Source organism: Dictyostelium discoideum (assembly GCF_000004695.1).
Source record: "Dictyostelium discoideum AX4 chromosome 4 chromosome, whole genome shotgun sequence".
NCBI lineage: Eukaryota > Evosea > Eumycetozoa > Dictyosteliales > Dictyosteliaceae > Dictyostelium > Dictyostelium discoideum.
In genome coordinates this window covers 330,675-352,398 of record NC_007090.3, presented here as the reverse complement: position 1 = coordinate 352,398, position 21,724 = coordinate 330,675, and the positions used below count along the sequence as shown (strand labels likewise).

The 21,724-nt window shown below is 22.0% G+C and overlaps 10 protein-coding genes across 10 annotated transcripts; 6 read left to right on the top strand and 4 right to left on the bottom strand.

Annotated features, from left to right (window-relative positions):
* Positions 1–449: 449 nt before the first annotated feature.
* On the top strand, positions 450–2,787 carry eIF2b5 (bacterial transferase hexapeptide repeat-containing protein; the record flags this gene model as incomplete). The annotated part of the gene is made up of 3 exons (XM_634100.1): positions 450–590; positions 707–1,014; positions 1,113–2,787. The coding sequence occupies 3 exons, from the start codon at positions 450–452 to the stop codon at positions 2,785–2,787; spliced, it is 2,124 nt and encodes a 707-aa protein (XP_639192.1).
* Positions 2,788–3,951: 1,164 nt separating this feature from the next.
* Positions 3,952–4,741, top strand: cbpD1 (calcium-binding protein; the record flags this gene model as incomplete). The annotated part of the gene is made up of 4 exons (XM_634099.1): positions 3,952–3,996; positions 4,096–4,338; positions 4,449–4,610; positions 4,703–4,741. 4 exons carry the CDS (start codon positions 3,952–3,954, stop codon positions 4,739–4,741), a joined length of 489 nt encoding a protein of 162 aa, XP_639191.1.
* A 946-nt stretch (positions 4,742–5,687) lies between these two features.
* On the top strand, positions 5,688–7,485 carry pyk (pyruvate kinase; the record flags this gene model as incomplete). The annotated part of the gene is made up of 3 exons (XM_634098.1): positions 5,688–5,864; positions 6,001–6,305; positions 6,444–7,485. 3 exons carry the CDS (start codon positions 5,688–5,690, stop codon positions 7,483–7,485), a joined length of 1,524 nt encoding a protein of 507 aa, XP_639190.1.
* Positions 7,486–8,579: 1,094 nt separating this feature from the next.
* On the top strand, positions 8,580–9,188 carry DDB_G0283245 (hypothetical protein; the record flags this gene model as incomplete). Its single annotated transcript, XM_634097.1, has 2 exons — positions 8,580–8,667; positions 8,758–9,188. 2 exons carry the CDS (start codon positions 8,580–8,582, stop codon positions 9,186–9,188), a joined length of 519 nt encoding a protein of 172 aa, XP_639189.1.
* Positions 9,189–9,432: 244 nt separating this feature from the next.
* On the bottom strand, positions 9,433–12,629 carry DDB_G0283243 (hypothetical protein; the record flags this gene model as incomplete). The annotated part of the gene is made up of 4 exons (XM_634096.1): positions 9,433–10,592; positions 10,674–11,660; positions 11,807–12,266; positions 12,339–12,629. 4 exons carry the CDS (start codon positions 12,627–12,629, stop codon positions 9,433–9,435), a joined length of 2,898 nt encoding a protein of 965 aa, XP_639188.1.
* Positions 12,630–13,307: 678 nt separating this feature from the next.
* Positions 13,308–13,949, top strand: DDB_G0283241 (hypothetical protein; the record flags this gene model as incomplete). Its single annotated transcript, XM_634095.1, has 1 exon — positions 13,308–13,949. One exon carries the CDS (start codon positions 13,308–13,310, stop codon positions 13,947–13,949), a length of 642 nt encoding a protein of 213 aa, XP_639187.1.
* Positions 13,950–14,070: 121 nt separating this feature from the next.
* DDB_G0283239 (hypothetical protein) lies at positions 14,071–14,289 on the bottom strand (the record flags this gene model as incomplete). The annotated part of the gene is made up of 1 exon (XM_634094.1): positions 14,071–14,289. One exon carries the CDS (start codon positions 14,287–14,289, stop codon positions 14,071–14,073), a length of 219 nt encoding a protein of 72 aa, XP_639186.1.
* Positions 14,290–14,731: 442 nt separating this feature from the next.
* Positions 14,732–15,952, bottom strand: DDB_G0283237 (hypothetical protein; the record flags this gene model as incomplete). Its single annotated transcript, XM_634093.1, has 3 exons — positions 14,732–15,210; positions 15,602–15,750; positions 15,945–15,952. The coding sequence occupies 3 exons, from the start codon at positions 15,950–15,952 to the stop codon at positions 14,732–14,734; spliced, it is 636 nt and encodes a 211-aa protein (XP_639185.1).
* A 766-nt stretch (positions 15,953–16,718) lies between these two features.
* On the top strand, positions 16,719–17,278 carry DDB_G0283235 (hypothetical protein; the record flags this gene model as incomplete). The annotated part of the gene is made up of 2 exons (XM_634092.1): positions 16,719–16,820; positions 16,868–17,278. 2 exons carry the CDS (start codon positions 16,719–16,721, stop codon positions 17,276–17,278), a joined length of 513 nt encoding a protein of 170 aa, XP_639184.1.
* A 900-nt stretch (positions 17,279–18,178) lies between these two features.
* Positions 18,179–21,339, bottom strand: DDB_G0283233 (hypothetical protein; the record flags this gene model as incomplete). The annotated part of the gene is made up of 5 exons (XM_634091.1): positions 18,179–19,229; positions 19,324–19,408; positions 19,482–20,071; positions 20,205–20,478; positions 20,580–21,339. The coding sequence occupies 5 exons, from the start codon at positions 21,337–21,339 to the stop codon at positions 18,179–18,181; spliced, it is 2,760 nt and encodes a 919-aa protein (XP_639183.1).
* Positions 21,340–21,724: the final 385 nt, after the last annotated feature.

Genomic DNA, 21,724 nt, shown 5'->3' with positions numbered 1-21,724 from the left:
GTTTATCCACATCAATTTTTTTTTTTTTTTTTTTTTTTTTTTTTTTTTTTTTTTTTTAAAAAAATGATTACTTTCATAATTTTATATAATAAATAAAACAAGTTCTTTTTTATTTTTTTTTTTCAATTTTTTATTTTTACTTAAAATAAAATAAATATAATAAAATTGAAATTTAAAAATATTTTATTTTTTCATAAGTCTGCACTTTCATTATCTTTTCAAATCGAAATTTCAGATTAGAAAAAATGAAAAAAAAATAAAAAAAAAAATAAAAAAAAATTAAAAATTTTATTTTTTTTTTTTTTTTTTTTTTTTTTTATTTTTTTTTTTTTTTTCAATCGTTGTTAAATTTTTGAGAAAGACCTTCAAATAAAAAGAGTTTTTTTCTTTTTATTTTATATTTATTTTTATTTTTTATTTTTTGTTTTATTTATATATATATTTACAAAATGTCAAAAAATGATAAAAAAAATAAACAAAGTGGATCATCCAATATGGATCAATTAAAAAGTGAAGATATTCTTCAAGCAGTTGTTTTAGGTGATAGTTTTGATAGAAAATTCGCACCAATCACTTTAGAAAAACCAAGAGTAAATTCAAAACAATTCAAATTAAAATTCAAAAACACTCAACCCAATTAGAGGGGGTGGTGGGGTGAAATTCAAGATTAAAATGCTAATATATTATTTTTTTTTTCTTTAAATAGACATTATTACCATTAGTTAATATACCATTATTAGATTATACATTAGAATTTTTAGCAGCATCAGGAGTACAACAAATATTTGTATTTTGTTGTGCACATGCATCACAAATTAAAGAATATATTCAATCATCAAGATGGCATGATCTTCCAGGTGTTCAAGTAATTTGTATGACAGGTTCAAATTGTAGAACTACAGGTGATGCTCTTCGTGGTGTTTATGATGCTCAAGTCATTCAATCAGATTTCATTCTAATCTCTGGTGATGTTGTTTCAAATATGAATTTACAAAAAGCATTACAAATTCATAAGTAAATATAAATATAAGCATATATACCAATATATATATATATAAAATTAATATTTATTAATAATATTTTATTTATTTTATTTTATTTTTATAAATTAGGGATAGAAGAGAATTAGATAAAAATAATATTATGACTATGGTATATAAACAAGCATCATCAACACATAGAACTAGAAGTAAACAAGATGATACAGTTATTTGGTGTAATAGAGATACTATGCAAGTTGTATGTTATGATAATTCACCAAGTAAGAAGAAATCATCGATTAGTGTTGAATTGTTTCAAAAACATCCATCTATTCAAATGAGATATGATTTAATCGATTGTCATATCGATATTTGTTCACCAGAGGTATTGGCATTGTTTAATGATAATTTTGATTTTGCAGACATTCGTAAGGATTTCATTCACGATATTCTCACCAGTGATCTATTGGATTACAAATTGTCAGCCTACGTTTTACAAGGTGAATACGCCGCAAGAGTTAAAGATTTACGTACCTACCATTCCGTTAGTAAGGATATCATTCACCGTTGGACATTCCCAATGGTGCCAGATAACAATTTCATGTGCAATTCAAGTTATTCATTATCCCGTCAAATGATTTACAAAGAGAAGAATGTGAAATTGTTGGGTGATTGTTTGATCTCTGATGAGACTGTTATTGGAACTCAAACTGAGATTGGCGCTGGTTCAATCGTTAGTCATTCAACTATCGGTAGAAATTGTATCATTGGTAAGAATGTCAAAATCAATGGTTCCTACATTTGGGATGATGTCACCATTCAAGATAATGCAATCATTGATCATTCAATCATTTGCAATGGTTCCATCATTAAATCATCCTCTATCATTGGTCGTGGTTCAATCATTGGTTTCAATGTTTACATTGGTCAATCGAAAACATTAGAACCTTTCTCAAAAATTACAATGGCTCAATATAATGAAGATGAAGATGATGAAGAATTATTAGAAGAATATTTTAAAGAAATTAATTTAAATGATGATAATAATAATAATAATAATAATAATAATGAAAATAATAAAACAAATAGATGGTTAATGGAAAATGAATTATATAATGAATTAGTACCAAGAATTAATGATTCAATTCATGATGATATTGAATCTGATGAATCTGGTGATGAAGGTGATAAATCAGGTGGTAAAATTAAAAATAATAAAAATAATGATGATAATCCAATTGAACCTGATTCAGTTAAATTTCATCGTGAAGTTGGTGATACAATTAGACGTGGTATTATAGAGAAATTACCTTTAGAGAATATTCAATTAGAAATCAATGGTTTGAAATTCGCTTATGATAGAGATGGTTTAGATTGTTTAACAAGTATTTTACCAGTTTTATTGGAATCATCATCATCATCCTCCTCAACTACCGATAGTGTCACTCCAAAAGAGTTGCAACAATTTATCGCTGGTAGAATCTCAGCTTTCTCACCATTGTTGGTTAAATTCTCAAGTGAAGATAGTATGGTAGATCTTATCTTTAAAATTCAAGATTTTTGTGATGAAAATGAGAAATTCAAAGTGGTCTTTCAACCAATCTTACATCAACTCTATGAAAATGATGTTATCTCTGAAGAGGCAATCTTTGAATGGGCTGAAGAAATTGAAGGAGATGAAGAAGATGATGGTTTTTATTTAAAGAAATGTAAAGGTTTTATCGATTGGTTAAAATCTGCCGAAGAAGAATCTGATGACTCTGATGATTCTGATGATGATGATGATGATTCTGATGAATCTGATTAATAAAATAAAAATAAAAAAAAAATAAAAAAAAATAAAAAAAATAAAAATAAAAATAAATTAAAAAAAAAAAATAATAATAATAATAATTATCAATATCACTTAAACCATTATTTTATATATTATTCAGAATGTATTTTTTTTTCATTTTACATCAAAATGAAATAAATAATTATTTTAATTACAACAAAAAAAAAAAAAAAAATTAAAAAAGAATTGATCAAAAAAAAAAATAATAATAATAATAATATTAAAAATATACATTTTTTAAAAAAATATAATATATGTATATAATATTTATATTAATAATTAAATTCTAATTATTTTTTTTTTTTTTTTTTTTTTTTTTTTTTTTTTTTTTTTTTTTTTTTTTTTTTTTTTTTTATATATATAACTGTTAGGTGGCTGGAGTTCTAATTTTGGGTTTTGTGCTTAGATTTAAAGTGGTGAAGTTAAGATTGTTATTATAAAATTATATAAAATCATAAATTCAACATAATTTTAAATAAAATAATAAAAAAAATCAATTTGTAAAAAAAATAATAATTAAATTTAAAAAAACAAAATCAACATAAGGAAATAAAAAAAATAAAAAATAAAAAATAAAAAAAAAAAAATGTTTAAACACTCTTACCCACCCCCATTGAGATCCATTAGGTTTTCAATTGATGATTTGTGATTTTGAAAACTGTTTAAACTGTTTTAAATGGGTAAAAAATTAGAAAATGAATATAATAATTTAAATAAAAAAATAAAAAATGGGAATTATAATAATTTTTATTTTTGGTGTGGGTTCTTATATTTTTATTTTTTTATTTTATTTAAATTTTTTTATTGGGGGAGGCTGTGGTTCTATTTTTTAATCTTGATAATCAAATAATACCATATTATTAAAAAAAAAAAAAAAAAAACCAAAACTGTTTTTATTTCCCACATCAAAATTTTACAAAAAAAAAAAAATTCAACCCTTTTACTTCACACTTTTTAATCTAAATTTGTAACTTGGTAAACAATTGAACTGCCAAACTGCTCAAAATATTGGTATTAAAAAAATTAAAAATTATTAATAATTAATTAAAAAAAAAATAAAAAAAAGTATTTAAGATTAATTTTTTTTTTTTTTTTTTTATTAACAAATTAACTTAAACATAAAAAAAAGAATTAAAAATGGTTACTAAAAAGGAATTTCTTGAAGATTTAACAAATGCAACAGTAAGTATTGTTTAAATATTTATTAACTAATATGTTAAACTTTTTTTAACGTTAAAAAAAAAAAAAAAAAAAAATTTATTTTATATTTTTAAATTAAAGAATGAAATGATTAAAGCAGGTGATAAAAATGGTGATAACCAATTATCAAAGAAAGAACTTTATGAATTGTTCAAGAAATGCAAATACCCAAACCCAACCTTGGTAACCAATTCATTATTAGAACTATTTGATCTTGACAAAGATGGAAAACTTTCGGTTAATGAAGTTAAAACTGCATTACTTGTAGATTATATTATTGAAGCTGAAACTTGTTTAAAAAAATTCGTTGATTCTATTTTTAAGGTAATATATATATATTTATATTAAATATATAAATATTAATCTTTCCCATAAAAACATAGTAATTGAAATTTAATATTTTTAAAAATAAAAAAATAAATAAAATTTTATAGGCTGATTCAAATAAAGATAATAAAATTACTTGGGATGAGGCCAGACAATTTTTTGTTACTAGTGGTTCAAATGAAGCTCAAGCTAAAGTCTTTGCCAACTCAATGTTTGAAGATGTGGATTCTGATGATGACAAATGTATTACACGTGAAGAACTTAGAGAAGTAAGTTATAATAATTATATTATATTATTCAATATTTTTACATTGATTAAAAAAAAGTTGTACTAATTTAAAAATAAATCATTCATCATAAGTATGCCATTGAATATTATGAAATTTATCCAACTGAATAATTATTTCCATAAAAATAATCTCAATTTAAGTCAGTCTTGAAAAAATAAATAAAAAAATAAAAACTTTATTTAATTTTATTTAATTTTTTTTTTTTTTTTTTTTTTTCAATCAAAAACTAAATTTGTTTTTTTATATTTTATTTTTTATTTTGAAGAACAACGAGAGGATATTTTATTTTTTGGTATTAAAAAAAAAAAAATAAATAAAAAAAAAATAAAAAAAAGTATATAATTTTATTTGAAGAGGTTTCAATCGAATAATTTCTGCTATTCATAATAGATAGTGAATAAAAAAAAATAAATAAAAAATGAAAAAAAAAACAAAAATAAAAATAAAAAAAAAAATAAAAAAATAAAACAATTAAATTATTATTTTTTTTTTTTTTTTTTAAATAAAACTAAAAAAAAAATAAAAAAAAATAAAAACGAAAATATTTTTTTTTTTTTTTTTTCTTTTGCATTTTTATCAATATCTAAAATTAAAATTAAAAAATAAAATAAAAAAAAATAAAATAAAATTATAATGAAGGTGTTTTGACCGACTCCGATTAGGAACAGGGGTTGTGGTTGTCTTTTTACGAAAATATTGGGTCCAGGTCAGCAAAGAAAAAAAAAATATATTTTCAAAACTTTTTTTTTTAATTTTGTTTTTTTTTTTTATTTTTATTTTTTTTTTTTTTCAATCTTTGCATGTTTTAGTGGTTTTTTTATGATTAGGGCTGGTCATGAATTGTTTTTTTTTTTTTTTAATATTAAATCCTCGGGATAGTCAATAAATTTTTTTTTTTTATTTTTTTTTTTTTTTTTAAATTTTTATTTTTTTTTTATTTTTTTTTTATTTTTTTTGGTGTTCAAAATTTTTTTAATTTTTTAATTTTTTTTTTTTTTTTTCTTTTTTTATTTTTTAATATTTTTTTAACAAATACATATACATATACATTAAATAATGGCCACATTATCACGTAATTTACGTTTATCATTAGATACACCAACCTCAACTTTTGTTAGAACCAAAATTGTTTGTACAATTGGTCCAAAAACAATGAGTGAAGAAGCTTTAATTAAATTAATCGAAACTGGTATGAACGTTTGTAGACTCAACTTTTCACATGGTACTCATGATGTAAGTTTTTACACTTTTTTTTTTTTTTTTTTTTTATCGTTTTAATTTTTTAAAAAAAATAAATAAAAAATAAAAAATAAAAAAAATAAAAATAATACTAATTAATTTTATTATTTTTTTTAAATAATTATACTAGTATCATGGTCAAGTTATTAAAAATGTTAGATCAGCAATGGAGAAAACAGGTAAAATTATTGCTATTATGTTAGATACTAAAGGTCCAGAAATTAGAACTGGTAAAATTGAAGATCGTTGTGGTTATGTTGATTTATTCGTTGGCCAAGAAATCCTCGTTGATACCAATATGAATCAACCAGGTACTTCATTTAGAATTTCAATCGATTATAAAGGTTTATTAGATTCAGTTAAAGTTGGTGGTTACATTTTAATTGCTGATGGTGTAATTTCATTATCTATTACTGCAGTTGAAAAAGAAAAAGGGTAAATAATAATAATAATACTAATAATAATAATAATAATAATAATAATAATAATAATAATAATAATAATATATTATTTTATAAATATAAATATATACTAATATTAATACTTTATTTTTTTAATTTTTTTAATTATTAGTCATGTTGTTTGTAGAGTTAATAATAATTCACGTCTTGGTGAAAATAAAAATGTACATTTACCAGGTGCTATTGTTAATTTACCAGCAGTTTCAGAAAAGGATATTCTTGATATTAAATTTGGTGTTGAACAAAATGTTGATTTCATTGCAGCTTCATTCATTAGAAAAGCAGATGATGTTAATGAGATTAGAGAAATTTTAGGTGAAAAAGGTAAAGATATTCAAATCATTTCAAAGATTGAAAACGTAGAGGGTGTTGATAACTTTAATGAAATTTTAGAGGTTTCCGATGGTATTATGGTTGCTCGTGGTGATTTAGGTGTTGAAGTTCAAATGGAGAAGATTTTCGTCGCTCAAAAGATGATCGTTAGTAAATGTAATGCCGCCGGTAAACCAGTAATTACCGCCACTCAAATGTTGGAATCAATGATCAAGAATCCAAGACCAACCCGTGCTGAAGCTACCGATGTTGCCAATGCCGTTTTAGATGGTTCCGATTGTGTTATGCTTTCAGGTGAAACCGCAAGCGGTGATTACCCATACGAAGCCGTAGACATTATGGCAAAGATCTGTAGAGAAGCAGAGTTGGTAGAATCTTCAACTGATTATCAAACTTTATTCGCTGCCCTTAAATTATCATCAGCCAAACCAGTCAGCATTGCTGAAACCGTTGCTTCTTACGCCGTCGCAACCGCTATCGATTTGAAGGCTGATCTCATCATCACACTCACTGAAACCGGTCTCACTGCTCGTCTCGTCAGTAAATATCGTCCATCCATTCCAATCATTGCCGTCACTTCATGGTCATACACTGTTAAACATTTACTCGCCACTAGAGGTGCCATTCCATTCTTGGTAGAATCATTGGTCGGCACTGATAAACTCGTTGAATCTTGTCTCGAATATGCTATGAAACATAACTTATGTAAAAAAGGTTCAAGAGTTGTCATTGTTTCTGGTGTTATGGAAGGTGTACCAGGTAAAACCAACAGTTTAAGAGTTCTTACCGTTGGTGAATCAATCAAAGATTTAAAGGTATAAATTAATTTAATTTATTTATTTATATTTATTTATTTATTATATTTTTGTTATTTTATATATATATCCATATATTTTTTTTTTTTTTTTTTTTTTTTTTTTTTTTCAAAAATCAATCTCAATCAATCCAATCAACCATTCAATCAAAAAATTCTCATTTACTCTACTCGAATATTCTGTGGTTGGCTTCCATTTTTAAAAGATTGTCTCGACAAAAGAAGTAACTCGATCGTTTTCTTCTCTCTCTCTCTTTTTTAAAAAATATCGCGCTATATCCAAGGATCCAGTGGCAGTTGTTTAGTAGTAGTAGTTTGTTTTATTAGTCTCTCTTATAAAATCTCTTTATGGTTCTTCTCTCACTCTATTAAAATATCTCAGGTTTAAAAAAAAACAAACCAAAAAAAAAAAAACAAATAGAAATAACTTAATAATAATAATAATAATAGTAATAATAATATAACCATAATTTGATATCAACATATGCATTTTGTTTTATTTATTTTTGTTAATTTTTCCAATTCTTTTTTTTTTTTTTTCCTCTTTAAAAAATAAACATTGACTAACAAATTCTTTTCTTTCTATCATTCTCCCAAATTCTTTTTTTCCTTCTTTTTTTCCTTCTTTTTTTTTTCTCTCTTTTTTTTTCTCTCTTTTTTCTTCTCTCCTTTTTCTTCTCTTTTTTTTTATCTTTTCTTATTTCCCTTTTCTCCTCTTTTATTTTTGGATATCAAAAAAAACCTTTTCAATTTGTTTTTCCAGAAAAAATAAAAATATAGCCATAATTTTAATAAGCGCAGATTTATAAAAAAAAAAAAAAAAAAGAAAAAAAAAAGGAAAAATTTGATTGTACTAAATAAATGAGATAATTTTATTAATATTTCAAAAAAAAAAAAAAAAAAAAAAAAAAAAAAAAATAAATCATTCACAACCTTATTTTTTTATTCATTTCTTTTTAATTTTTTTTTTTTTTTTTTATTTACAATAAACTTGTATTTATTTTTTTTATTTTTTTTTTATTTTTATTTTTTATTTTTTTTTATTTTTTTTTTTTTATAAATTGGGTGTGTCAGTGTGATATTTAAAAAAAAAAAAAAAAAATGAAAAGGTCAATAACAATACTATTAATAATTGTAATATTATTACATTGCTATTTAATGAAAAAGTATGTTAAATCTGGAAAAGAGGGTAAATAAAATAATAAAAAAAAAAAAAAAAATTAATATATATATTTATTTTTATAATCTTTTAATAATTGTTTTTTAATTATTAAATTAGGAGAATATTTAAGTAACGATTCATTAGAAGAAATTAGTGGTATAATTAAGAAAGGTCATTCAGTGTTATATAGAACTGGTGTTGGTTATTTATCATTAGTATTAGATTCAAATTCAAATCAAAATGGTTTAGTTTCTATACACCTTTCACAAGGTTCAATTGAACCATTATCATTTTTAGATTTTTTTAGTAAACCATTAAATGATGGGAAAACAAATGGAAATCTATCTAGTGGTAGTGGTTTTTATTTTCTAGTTTCAACAGATTCAATTGAACCAATTAAATACTATATTAAATTATCATTACAATATTCAGATTCTTATGTTTTAAATACCTTTTTTAATTGTTGTTTAGTTTTATTATCTTTAATAATTTCAATACTTTTAATTGTATTTTTTAATAAGAAATTAAATAAACCAAAAATATCCTAAATTGTTTAAGGAATAGGTAAAAAATAATTAAAAAAAAAAAAAAAATTAATTGTAAGGGGGAATATTAATTTATTATTTATTATCTTAACATATTCACACCACCCAACTAATTTTATTTTTTATTATTTTTTTTATTTTATTAAAAACTATGGTTGTTTACAATATTAAATGTTTAGTGTTTTTATTTTATTTTTAATTTTATTTTTATTGAAAGTTTACTTGATAATTCTATAAATTATTTTATTTATTGAAGCAATATTGATATTATAATAAAAATAGTTGCAACTAATTTGGAGAAAACCGAATGTAAACTAATATCATTGTTCATTTCATAATATGAATAAGAATTTGGATAATAAAAATAAGATTGGATATAAAATGGTTCAAATCTGAACAGTGAATTACTTTGGCTTTTAATTAGTATTGTAATTGGAAATTCATTTAATTTATCTGTATGTATTGTATTTATAAATTCACAATCTAAATTTTGACTTTGGGTTGTTTGAGGATCACATCGGATAACATTTTTTATAACACCAGTGGTTGTATTTACCAAATTTTTTTTAAAAGAAGCAATTAAAGATACATTAAAGAAACCATCACCACTTATTTTAAAACCACCAATCTTAATTTTTGATATTGAATTAATTATTGGTCTTGCTGGATAATAGAATGGAATTGAATTTATTAACTTTCTATTATTTTCAAAAGTAATAAATGTACAAAAATTACCAGATCCAAATGCAAATGGTGCATTTATTTGATATTTATAGTTTTGAGCTGATTTTGATAAAAGTTGTTTTTTTACTGGATATATTGTACCATTATCAAATTGAAGTTGGAAATCTGTGTAATCAAAACCATTATATTTATCCAATAAGAAATCAGAACTAATTATTATAGTATTATTACTGAATGTTGAAAATTTAGGTAAACTTGCACCAAATATTAAATTTGTAGGTAAAGGTGGTTGAATAATTATTGTTTTTGAATCTTTAGTAAATGTATAAATATTGTATTTATTAACAATTGTATTTGTATTAAATTGTTTTACAATTGTACCGATTTGTGAGAATTGAGAATCTTGATTACTCTGGGGTTCATTTATATTGATAGATCCACCTAAACAATTACTACATGTAAACAATAATTGGTCTTGCTGGCTTGTAATTGTGAGATCTGGTACCATTGTAAACGAATAGTCATCACAATAAACATATACATATAAAGCCTGATTCATAATTAAACTGATTCTTGAACTATCGAAATAGGTTATTTGATCGCTGGAAACAGCATTTTTACTATTATCAAGATAAAATTTATAAGTTGATAAATTTGATATAAAGAAACCCTCCATTGTTATAATACCATTTTGAATTGAATAACTATAAATAATTGGACGATCTAAATAATATAAAATGTTTTTTGGTGAGTTATAAAATTAAAAATTTTAAATTTAAATTATAATTTTTAATCTATACATACAGTTTAATCCATTTGTTAAAGTTTCGTTATGATAATCATCATTAAATGAAAGTACATTTGTAGAATATGTATTTAATGTGAATGAAATGATATTTGGTTCAATTAAAGTATAGTCTAAATCTTTTCCATTTTTATCATTATATTTAATACTTGTAATTGGAAAAAAAGAAAATGGAAATGAAAGATGTAATTGTACCTTTTCTAAATTTTGTGTGATTGATGATATCCACTTTGATGGTGGTTGATAAGTAAATGAATTTGAATGAACCAACTTATCTTTAGTATAAATTGAAAAATTACCATTACCATAACCACTTGGAATATTGAATTTACCTTGTGTTAATACATTACTATCCAAAGTATAATAATCCAATATACATAATGTACCATTTGAAAATTCTAATTTTCCTGTAATATATGCTTGATTATCATACATTTTTGGAATAAAATAACCAGCTATTGAAACTATTGAAATTCCATTAAATTGAAATATTTTATTATCATTAACTCCTATAATATTAGTTGGTAATGGCAATAAATTTGATCTTTTAAAAGGATAAATAGGGGCTTCTAAATAGATTCCACTAAAATTGATATCTTCAGGGGGTATTTTTATTGAATGTGCATATTTTGTATAGATATTTTGTATTCCTATTGTTTTTGCACCAAGGCAATTTGTACAATCAATGTTAAGACGTTCCTTACGAAAACTATAATCATACCATGAACTTAATACCATTTGCTGTTGTGGTTTTAAAATTGGATAGCTATCAGATTTATTTTCAAAGAGTGAAATAAAAAAGTTATTGTCAACATAACCTGTAGAGTTTAATACCAATGTTGTTGAATTGAATGATATTATATTCGAACGGTTCATTGTTAATTGACCATCGAAACCAAATGTATAATTTGATAATATATTTTTAAAAAATAAACCATTTACTGTAATAATATCACCATTATTTTCACAACTATGGATTATTGGCTCTATAAAATGTAAAAGTTTAATGAAATGAGTGTATTAGAATTTTTTATTGTTGATAAAAGTAGTATTATTAGTAGTAGTAGTGGAAGATAAAATTGGTGGTAGGAAATTTTAATTTTTTTTTTTAAAAAATATAAATTATACATACTAATTGGTAAAACTTCATATACTTTTCCATTATTTATTGAAATTAAATTTGAAGAATTTTCATCCAATGTAAAACGTAAAATATTTGGTTGAATTAATGAATATTTAATTGATGATTTTTTGATATTTTTATATGGACATACATATTTTGTTGCGATAGTAACATCTACATTACAATCATAATAATTTACATTTTTCGAGTTTGGGGATGTGATGTTAAATTCTAGATTTTCATCACATTGAAAATAATAATTTCTAGTTGAACCACTATTAGAACATAAGGAGAATGCAGGATTGGTATAGGTTAACTTTAATGAATAATTATTTAAACCGAACCTACCGATTTCAAATTTCTCTGTATTCAAATTTCCAGTTGTAAAAGATTGCCCATTTTCATTAAGCATAACAGACTGAGCAGAATATAGTTTAGTTCGGGAACAAATTGAAAAAAGGTGTTGATACTATTTAGTTTTCAAAAATAAAAGTTAATAAAATGTAATGTTTAAAATTTTTATTATGTTTCAATTACTTACTTTGCTATTGGAATCTTTAAAAATATAGTCAATATTTTTTAATATTGATAAATCCAAAGAAAAATATGTTGTATTAAAAATACATGAATTTAAAACAGATGTACCATTTAAATCATAATCATTATATAAATTATCTAAATTTGTTATATTAAATAAATATAATGGTTGAACTAATTTAATTTCAACATTACTTCCATTTTGATTAATTGAACTAAAGATTGATTGACTATTTAATGTCGAGGCAAAAATTAATAATAAAATATTTAATAATATAAATTTTGGAAAATTCATTTTTTATTAAATAATCTTTTTATTTATAAAATAATTAAATAATTGTTAAGGAAAAAAAAATAAAAAAATAAAAAAAAATATTTATGGACAAAAAAAAAAAAATAATAATATATTAAATAACTTTTTTTTTCTTTTCTGACTTTTAAATGAATTATTCTGGTTTATATTATTAGAAAAAAAATAAAAAAATCTTTGTTTTCTAAAATTTTTTTGGGATAAAAATCGGCTTTTTACAAAAAAAATCTTAGTTTTCTAAAAATTTTAATTAAGAAAATTAAAAAAAAAATAATAATTGGAAAAAAAAAAAAAATCTTTGGTAAAAAATCCTCCGTTTTTTTGGCTTTTGAAAGTGTCAAATGGTATCAGTTTATTTTTTAACATATAAAAAAAAAATAATTAAAAAAAAATTAATTTGTGATTGATTTTTGACATTTTCTTTTTTTTTTTTTAACATTGCAAAAATACGAAAAAAAAAAATTCGCTATAATTCTTTGATTTTAAAGAAAAAAAATCTTTTTCATTTCGAAAAAAAAAAAGATGGGTTAATAGAATTTGTAATCGATTTTATTTGAAAATATATTTTTTTTTTTTTCTTTTATTTAATTTTTATTTTTTTTTATTTTTTTTTTTCTTTTATTTTTTTTTTTCTTTTATTTTTTTTTTCTTTTATTTTATAACATGAAATATATTTTATTATTCCTATTTTTATTTAATATTTTTTTAATTGTATCATCAGAATTTGATGTATTTAAATTACAATCAAAGGGCTGTGAAAATACCACATTAACTCTTCAAGAATGTGGTAAATTTTGTAATGAATATTTATTTATCGAGAACGTAAAATCAATCAAAGTCTATACTGATGCTATTTGCTATCAAGACCCTCGTCCATATATTCCATTTAATTGCAGTAATGAAATTAATACTATTGGTAGATATGGGGAAATAATTTGTTCAACATTAATTTCAAAATATTATTCTTTCAAATTTGTTGAGGGTCCTTGTGTCGATGATAAATTAATTTTTTTGGGTATATGTTCATCAGTATGTGGCAAAAATATTATAATCAATTACGATCCTTTTCAAAATTACATTATTACAACCTACCTTTCGAATGATTGTACTGGAATTGGAAGTACTGAATTCTATGGATCAATTGATTGTAAAAATCAATTATTATCAAAAACTAATAACGATCAATATTTATCCTGTTTAAAATCAACTCCAAATATAGAATCAAATGGATCAATATCTTCTAAATTAATTACAATCCACAAATTTATATTATTAACATTTTTATTAATAAATTTATTGTTTTAAAAAAAAAAAAAAACAAAAAAAATAAAAGAAGCAACATGTTTTTTAGTATCTTTGTTTATTTATTGTTTTATTGTTTTTTTTATTGAAAGTTAATCTGATAATTTTATTAATTTATTTTTATTTATTGAAACAATTTTGATATTAGAACAAAAAGAGATGCAAATAATTTGGAGAAAACTGAATGTAAACTAATATCACTCTTTAAAATTTCTGAATCAGAATTTGGGTCATAAAAAAAGGTTTGGGTATATAATGGTTCAAATTGGAAAGGTGAGTATTCAAGGCTTTCAATTTTTATTTCAATTGGATATTGAGAATCTACCGAGGATTCTTGTTTCATTTCAAACTGGTAAATAATATTTTGATTTATTATTTCAGGATGACATTCGATTGTTTCTGAATAAATGTTTGATTTAAAAGAAGGAATTACTATAACATCAAAGAAACCATCGCCACTTATTGTATAATGTCGATTGATCCATAATTTTTGATATTGAATTAATTATTGGTTTTTTGGGATAATTGAATGGAATTGAATTTGTTATAACCTTTCTACCATTTTCAAAAGTAACAAATACACTAAAATTACCAGATCCATATGCAAATGGTGCATTTATTTGATATTTATAGTTTTGATCAGATTTTGATAAAATTTGTTTTTTTGCCGAATAAATTGTACCATTATCATATTGAAATTGGAAATCAGTATAATTTAAACCATTGTATTTATGCAATAAGAAATCACCACTAAATAAAATAGTATTATTGCTGAATGTTGAAAATTAAGTTAAACTTCCATCAACTTTTACATTTGAAGGTAGTGGCGGTTGTATAACTATAGTTTTTGAATCTTTTGTAAATGTAAAAGCATTGTATTTATTAAAAATTGTATTTGTATTAAATTGTTTTACAATTGTACCGATTTGAGAGAATTGAGATTCTTGATTACTTTCTGGATCATTTATATTGATATATCCACCTAAACAATTACTACATGTAAACAATAATTGGTCTTGCTGGCTTGTAATCGTGATATCTGGTACCATGGTAAATAAATTCTCATCACTATAAACATATACATGTGAAACCTGATTCATAATTAAACTGATTCTTGAACTATCGAAATAGGTTACTTGATCGCTGGGAACAGCAATTTTACTAAAATCTAGATAAAATTTATAATTTGATAATTTTGATACAAAGAGACCCTCCATTGTTATAATACCATTTTGAATTGAATAACTATAAATAATTGGACGATCTAAATAATATAAAATGTTTTTTGGTGAGTTATGAATTTAAAAAATTTTGATTAGTTTTTAATCTTTAAAATATACATACAGTTTAATGAATTTGTTAATGTTTCAATATGATAATCATCATTAAATGAAAGAACATTTGTAGAATATGTATTTAATGTGAATGAAATAATATTTGTTTCAATTAAAGTATAGTCTAAATCTTTTCCATTTATAATTTGACAAATTTGATACAAAGAGACCCTCCATTGTTATTTTAGCACCATTTTCAATTGAATATCTATAAATAATTGGGCGAACTAAATAATATAAAATGTTTTGTTAGTGTTAAATATAAAATTAAATATTTTGTATGAATAAAATTATATTTTTTGAATGTTTACAAATACTTACAGTTTAATCCATTTGTTAAAGCTTCAATATGATAATCATTATTAAATGAAAGTACATTTGTAGAATATGTATTTAATGTGAATGAAATGATATTTGGTTCAATTAAAGTATAGTCTAAATCTTTTCCATTTTTATCATTATATTTAATACTTGTTATTTGTAATAAAGAAAATGGAAATGAAAGATGTAATTGTACCTTTTCTTGATTTTGAGTGATTGATAATATCCACTTTGATGGGGTTGATAATTTAATGAATTCGAATGAACCAATTTATCTTTAATATAAATTGAAAAAGTACCTTTACCATGTCCACTTGGTATATTGAAGTAAAGATTCAATTACATTACCATTATTTACTGAAATTAAATTTGAAGAATTTTCATCCAATGTAAAACTAAAACATTTGGTTGAATTAATGAATATTTAATTGGTGTTTTTTTGGTATTTTTATATGGACATACATGTTTTGTTTTAATATAAACATCTACATTACAATCAAAATAATTTACGTTGGATGGTGCAGTAAAGTTAATTCTTGATTTTCATCACATTGAAAATAATAATTTCTAGTTGAACAACCAGGACTTGCATAATTATCAACACCAAATCTACCAAATTCAAATTTTTCTTTATTTAAATCTCCAGTTGTAAAAAATGACTTTTTATATATAATAACAGATTGACTGCTATAGGAAGGCAGTTTGGAACAAATTGATTTTTAAAATAAAATTTATTAAAATTTAAAAAAAAAAAAAAAAATAAAAAAACAATTTTTTGGAAAGGATTATCATAGATGATCGGGAATCTGCAAAAAAAAAAAAAAAAAAAAAATTAAAAAAATTAAAAAAAATAATAAAAAATCTTTGTAAACCAAGGTTCTAGAAAAATTGGAAAAACAAATAATAAAAAAATAATTAAAATAAAAAAAAAAAAAAAACTTTTTATTTTTCTTGGTATTTCAAAAAAAAAAAACTTTTTAACGTGTTTCGTTTTTATAATTCCAAAAAGAGATTTTTTCTTAAATTTACCAGTGCCGAGAATATATTTTTTTAAAAATAATATATAATATTTTTTTTTTTTTTATTTTTTAATACGTTAATGTTTTTACCAACAAATATGAAATTTATTTTTTTAATCTTATTTTTATTTAATATTTTTTTAGTTGTATCATCACAATATGATGTATTTGAATTACAAGCAAAGAATTGTGAAAATGGTGTATTAAACTTGAATGAATGTGGCATATTTTGTATTAAAATGCAAAGATTTTAAAGGTGTACGATGAACTTTTTAAAATTTCATTCTTTACAGATTATAGTTGCCAAAATCAAGGTTACTATGAAAACACAAATTATCCATTTATTGTTAATTTTAATTGCTATGATGGATATAATAATCAAGTAATAGATGGGGAAATAACTTGTTCAACATTAATTTCAAAATATTATTCTTTCAAATTTGTAAAAGGTCCTTGTGTCGATGATAAAATAGTTACAATAGGTAAATGTTCATCAGTATGTGGTACAAATATTAAAATCAATTATGATCCTTTTCAAAATTACACTATTACAACCTACCCATCAAAAGATTGTACTGGAATTGCAAGTACTGAATCCTATGGTTCCATTGATTGTAAAGATGCTTTATATTCAAAAACTAAAAATATATTATTTTAAAAAAATAATAATCAAATCAAATCAAATTAAACCAAATCAAATCAAACCAAATCAAACCAAATCAAATCAAATTAAATCAAATCGAACCAAATTAAATTAAATTAAATTAAATTATTGTGAAAACCATCCAAATTTGCGCAAATGTAATTTCAAATATTTTTATATAATTTTCATATTTTGAAAAGTGCCCAAACTTGAATGGTTTTAACAATAAATTAAATTAAAAGAAATCAAATCAAATAAAAATAGTGTCAATCCAAAAAAATAAAAAAAAAATAAAAAAAAAAAAAAAATAAATGTAATATATCTTTTTTATTTATTTGTTTTTTTATTTTTATTTTTTTTATTTTTTTATTTTTGTCATTTTACGAAGTAATAGTAATAGTAATAGTAATAGTAATAGTAATAGTAATAGTAATAGTAATAGTAATAGTAATAGTAATAGTAATAGTAATAGTAATAGTAATAGAAAGGAAAAGAAAAGAAAAGAAAAAGAAAAAAAAAAAAGAAAAAGAAAAGAAAAAGAAAAGAAAAGAAATGGAAAATAATAAAAAAAACTTTACAAAAAAAAATAGCATGTTCAGAAAGAACTTAAACAATAAAATCATATGAGAATAATAATAAAAATTTTTTATTAAAATAAAATAAATACATATTTTTTTTATTTTGAATTTCATTTGGTTTTGTAAAGAGTAAATTTATTTATTTTTTATAATCCTAAACGAGGTGAGTGAGGAGAAATAACCGAGTCCCCAAAATAATAGAATATTTTAAAAAAAAAAAAAAACTGTTCAAATTTTAGTTTGTTTCCAGAATTCCTTTTATGAACATTAAAAAGACGATTATAAAAGATGATACAAAATAATATTTTATTTGATAATTTTATTAATTTATTTTTATTTATTGAAACAATATTGATATTAAAATAAAAATAGTTGCTACAAATTTGGAGAAAACTAAATTTGAATTTGAATTTGAATTTGAAATTAAAATTGAATTTGAATTTGAATTTGAATTTGAATTTGAATTTGAATTTGAATTTGAATTTGAATTTGAATTAGAATTTGAATTAGAATTTGGATTTGAATTATTGAAAAAAGTTTGGGTATAAACTGGTTCAAATTGGTGCTGTGAGTATTTGGAGCTTTTAATTTGTATTGTAATCGGAGTATCTTGAGAATATACTAAACTAAAGTTTTGATTCATTGTAAATTGGCAAATAATGTTTTGATGTTGAGTTATTTGAGAATGACATTCGATTGTATCTGAAAAAAGACCAGTTGTTATATTTTTAAATGTTGTTTTAAAAGAACCAAAAACAACTACATCAAAGAAACCATCTCCAATTATTTTAAGATTTCCATCTTTAATTTTTGATATTGAATTAATTATTGGTGTTTTTGGATAATTGAATGGAGTTGAATTTATAATAAACTTTCTACCATTTTCTAGAGTAGAAAATACACTAAAATTACCAGATCCATATGCAAATGGTATATTTAATTGATAAACATAGTTTTGATCTGATTTTGATAAAATCTGTTTATTTGGTGAATAAATTGTACCATTATCAAATTGAAGTTGGAAATTTGTATAATCAAAACGATTGAATATATCCAATAAAAAATCACCACTAACTAAAATATTATTATTACTGAAAGTTGAAAATTGAGCTAAACCTCCATCAATTTTTACATTTGAAGGTAATGGTGGTTGTATAAATATTGTTTTTGAGTCTTTGGTAAATGTAAAAGCATTGTATTTATTTAAAATTGTATTTGTATTAAATTGTTTTACAATTGTACCAATTTGAGAGAATTGAGAATCTTGATTACTTTCTGGTTCATTTATATTGATATATCCACCTAAACAATTACTACATGTAAACAATAGTTGGTCTTGCTCGCTTGTAATTGTGAGATCTGGTACCCTTGTATATGAATAATCGTCACTATAAACATATACATATGAGAATTGTTTAATAGGTTACTTGGTCACCAGAAACAGCAATTTTACTATCATCTAAATAAAATTTATAATTTGACAATTTTGATACAAAGAGACCCTCCATTATTATATTCGTACCATTTTCAATTGAATTACTAAAATAGCTATAAATAATTGGACGAACTAAATAATATAAAATGTTTTTTGTTAGTGTTATATGTAAAATTAAATAATTTGTATGATAGTATTTACTTACAGTTTAACCCATTTGTTAAAGTTTCGATATGATAATCATTATTAAATGAAAGTACATTTGTAGAATATGTATTTAATGTCAATGAAATGATATTAGGTTCAATTAAAGTATAGTCTAAATCTTTTCCATTTTTATCATTATATTTAATACTTGTTATTTGTAATAAAGAAAATGGAAATGAAAGATGTAATTGTACCTTTTCTTGATTTTGAGTGATTGATGAAATCCACTTTGATGGTGGTTGATAAGTAAATGCATTTGAATGAACCAATTTATCTTTAATATAAATTGAAAAATTACCATTACCATAACCACTTGGAATATTGAATTTACCTTGTGTTAATACACTATTATTCAAAGTATTATAATCCAATATACATATTGTACCATTTAAAAATTCTAATTTTCCTATAATATATGCTTGATTATCGTATATTTTTGGAATAAAACGGCCACTTATTGATACTATTGAATTACCATTAAATTCGAATATTTCATTACCACTGATATTAACTTTTTGAAAATTAGTTGGTAACGGTAATGCATTTGATCTTTTATATGGATAGATTGGGGCTTCTAAATAAATTCCACTTAAAATGATTTTTTCAGTGTAAAATGAGAATGGGTAGTATGAAGGTATTGTATAAGTATATGGCAATCCTATTGTTTTTGCACCAATACAATTTGTACATTCTGTACAGCATATCAAAATCATCATCATACCATGAACTTAATTCCATTTGCTGTTGTGGTTTTAAAATTGGAAATCTTTCAGATTGATAATAAAAGAAAGAAATAATTAAGTAATTATCAACATAACCTGTAGAGTTTACTACCAATGTTGTTGAATTGAATGATATTATTACTGATGGATCAAATATGTCTATCAGAAACGGTTCGAAATTTAATGTATAATTTGATAAAAAATTTTCAAAAAATAAACCATTTACTGTAATAATATCACCACCATTGTTTTCACAACTATAGATTATTGGCTCTATAAAAAAATTAAAATGAACATTTAGAATTTTATAGTTTAAGATAAAAGTAGTGGTAGGAAATAATATTAATTTTTTTAAAAAAATAAATTATACATACTGATTGGTGGTAAAGATTCAATTGCATTACCATTATTTACTGAAATTAAAATTGAAGAATTTTCATCCATTGTAAAACGTAAAATATTTGGTTGAACTAATGAATATTTAATTGGTGTTTTTTTGGTATTTTTATATGGACATACATATTTTGTTTTAATATAAACATCTACATTACAATCATAAAAATTTACAGATGGTGCAGTAAAGTTAAATTCTTGATTTTCATCACATTGAAAATAATAATTTCTAGTGGTACCACCATATCTTTCACAATAAAACAAATTATTACTGGAATATGTTAATTTCAATGCATAATTATCAACACCAAGTCTACCAAATTTAAAACTTTCTTTATTTAAATCTCCAGTTGCAACAAATTCCTTTCTTTCACTTTTAATAAAACCAGATTGACTGCTATAGGAAGACAGTTCGGAACAAATTGAAAAAAGGTGCTCAATATTTGTCATAGAGTCACGATCTGGAAAACTATGATCAACATTTTTTAATTTTGATAAATTCAAAGAAAAATAATTTGAATTAAAAATACATGAATTTAAAACTGATGTACCATTAAAATCATAATCATAATATAAATTATCTAAACTTGTAATATTAAATAAATATAATGGTTGAGTCAATTTAATTTCAAAATTACTTCCAGTTTGATAAATTGATTTAAAGATTGATTCACTATTTAATGTTGTAATAAAAAATAATAACAAAAAATTTATTGATATTATTAAATTTGAATAATTCATTGTTTATTATATACTTTTTATTAATGAAATAAAAATTAAAATTAATAAATAAAAAAAAAAAAAAAAAAATTTGTTTTGAAAGGATTGGTGAGAATTAATTTATAAAAAAAAAAAAAATAAAAAAAATTAATTAAAAAACTAAAATTCGATTAAAAATATATAAAAAAAAAAAAAAAGTTTTGGCAAACAAAAAAAAAACCGTTTTTTTCTTGGGTTTTCAAAATTATTGTTTGCCGAAACTTTTTTTTGCAAACCCAAGAAAAAAACGGTTTTTTAGATTGGAAAAAAGGATATTTTTCTTAAATTTACAGGTCCCAAAAATAAATTTTTTTTTTTTTTAAAAAATAACAAATAATATTTTTTTTTTTTTTTTTTTTTTCTTGTC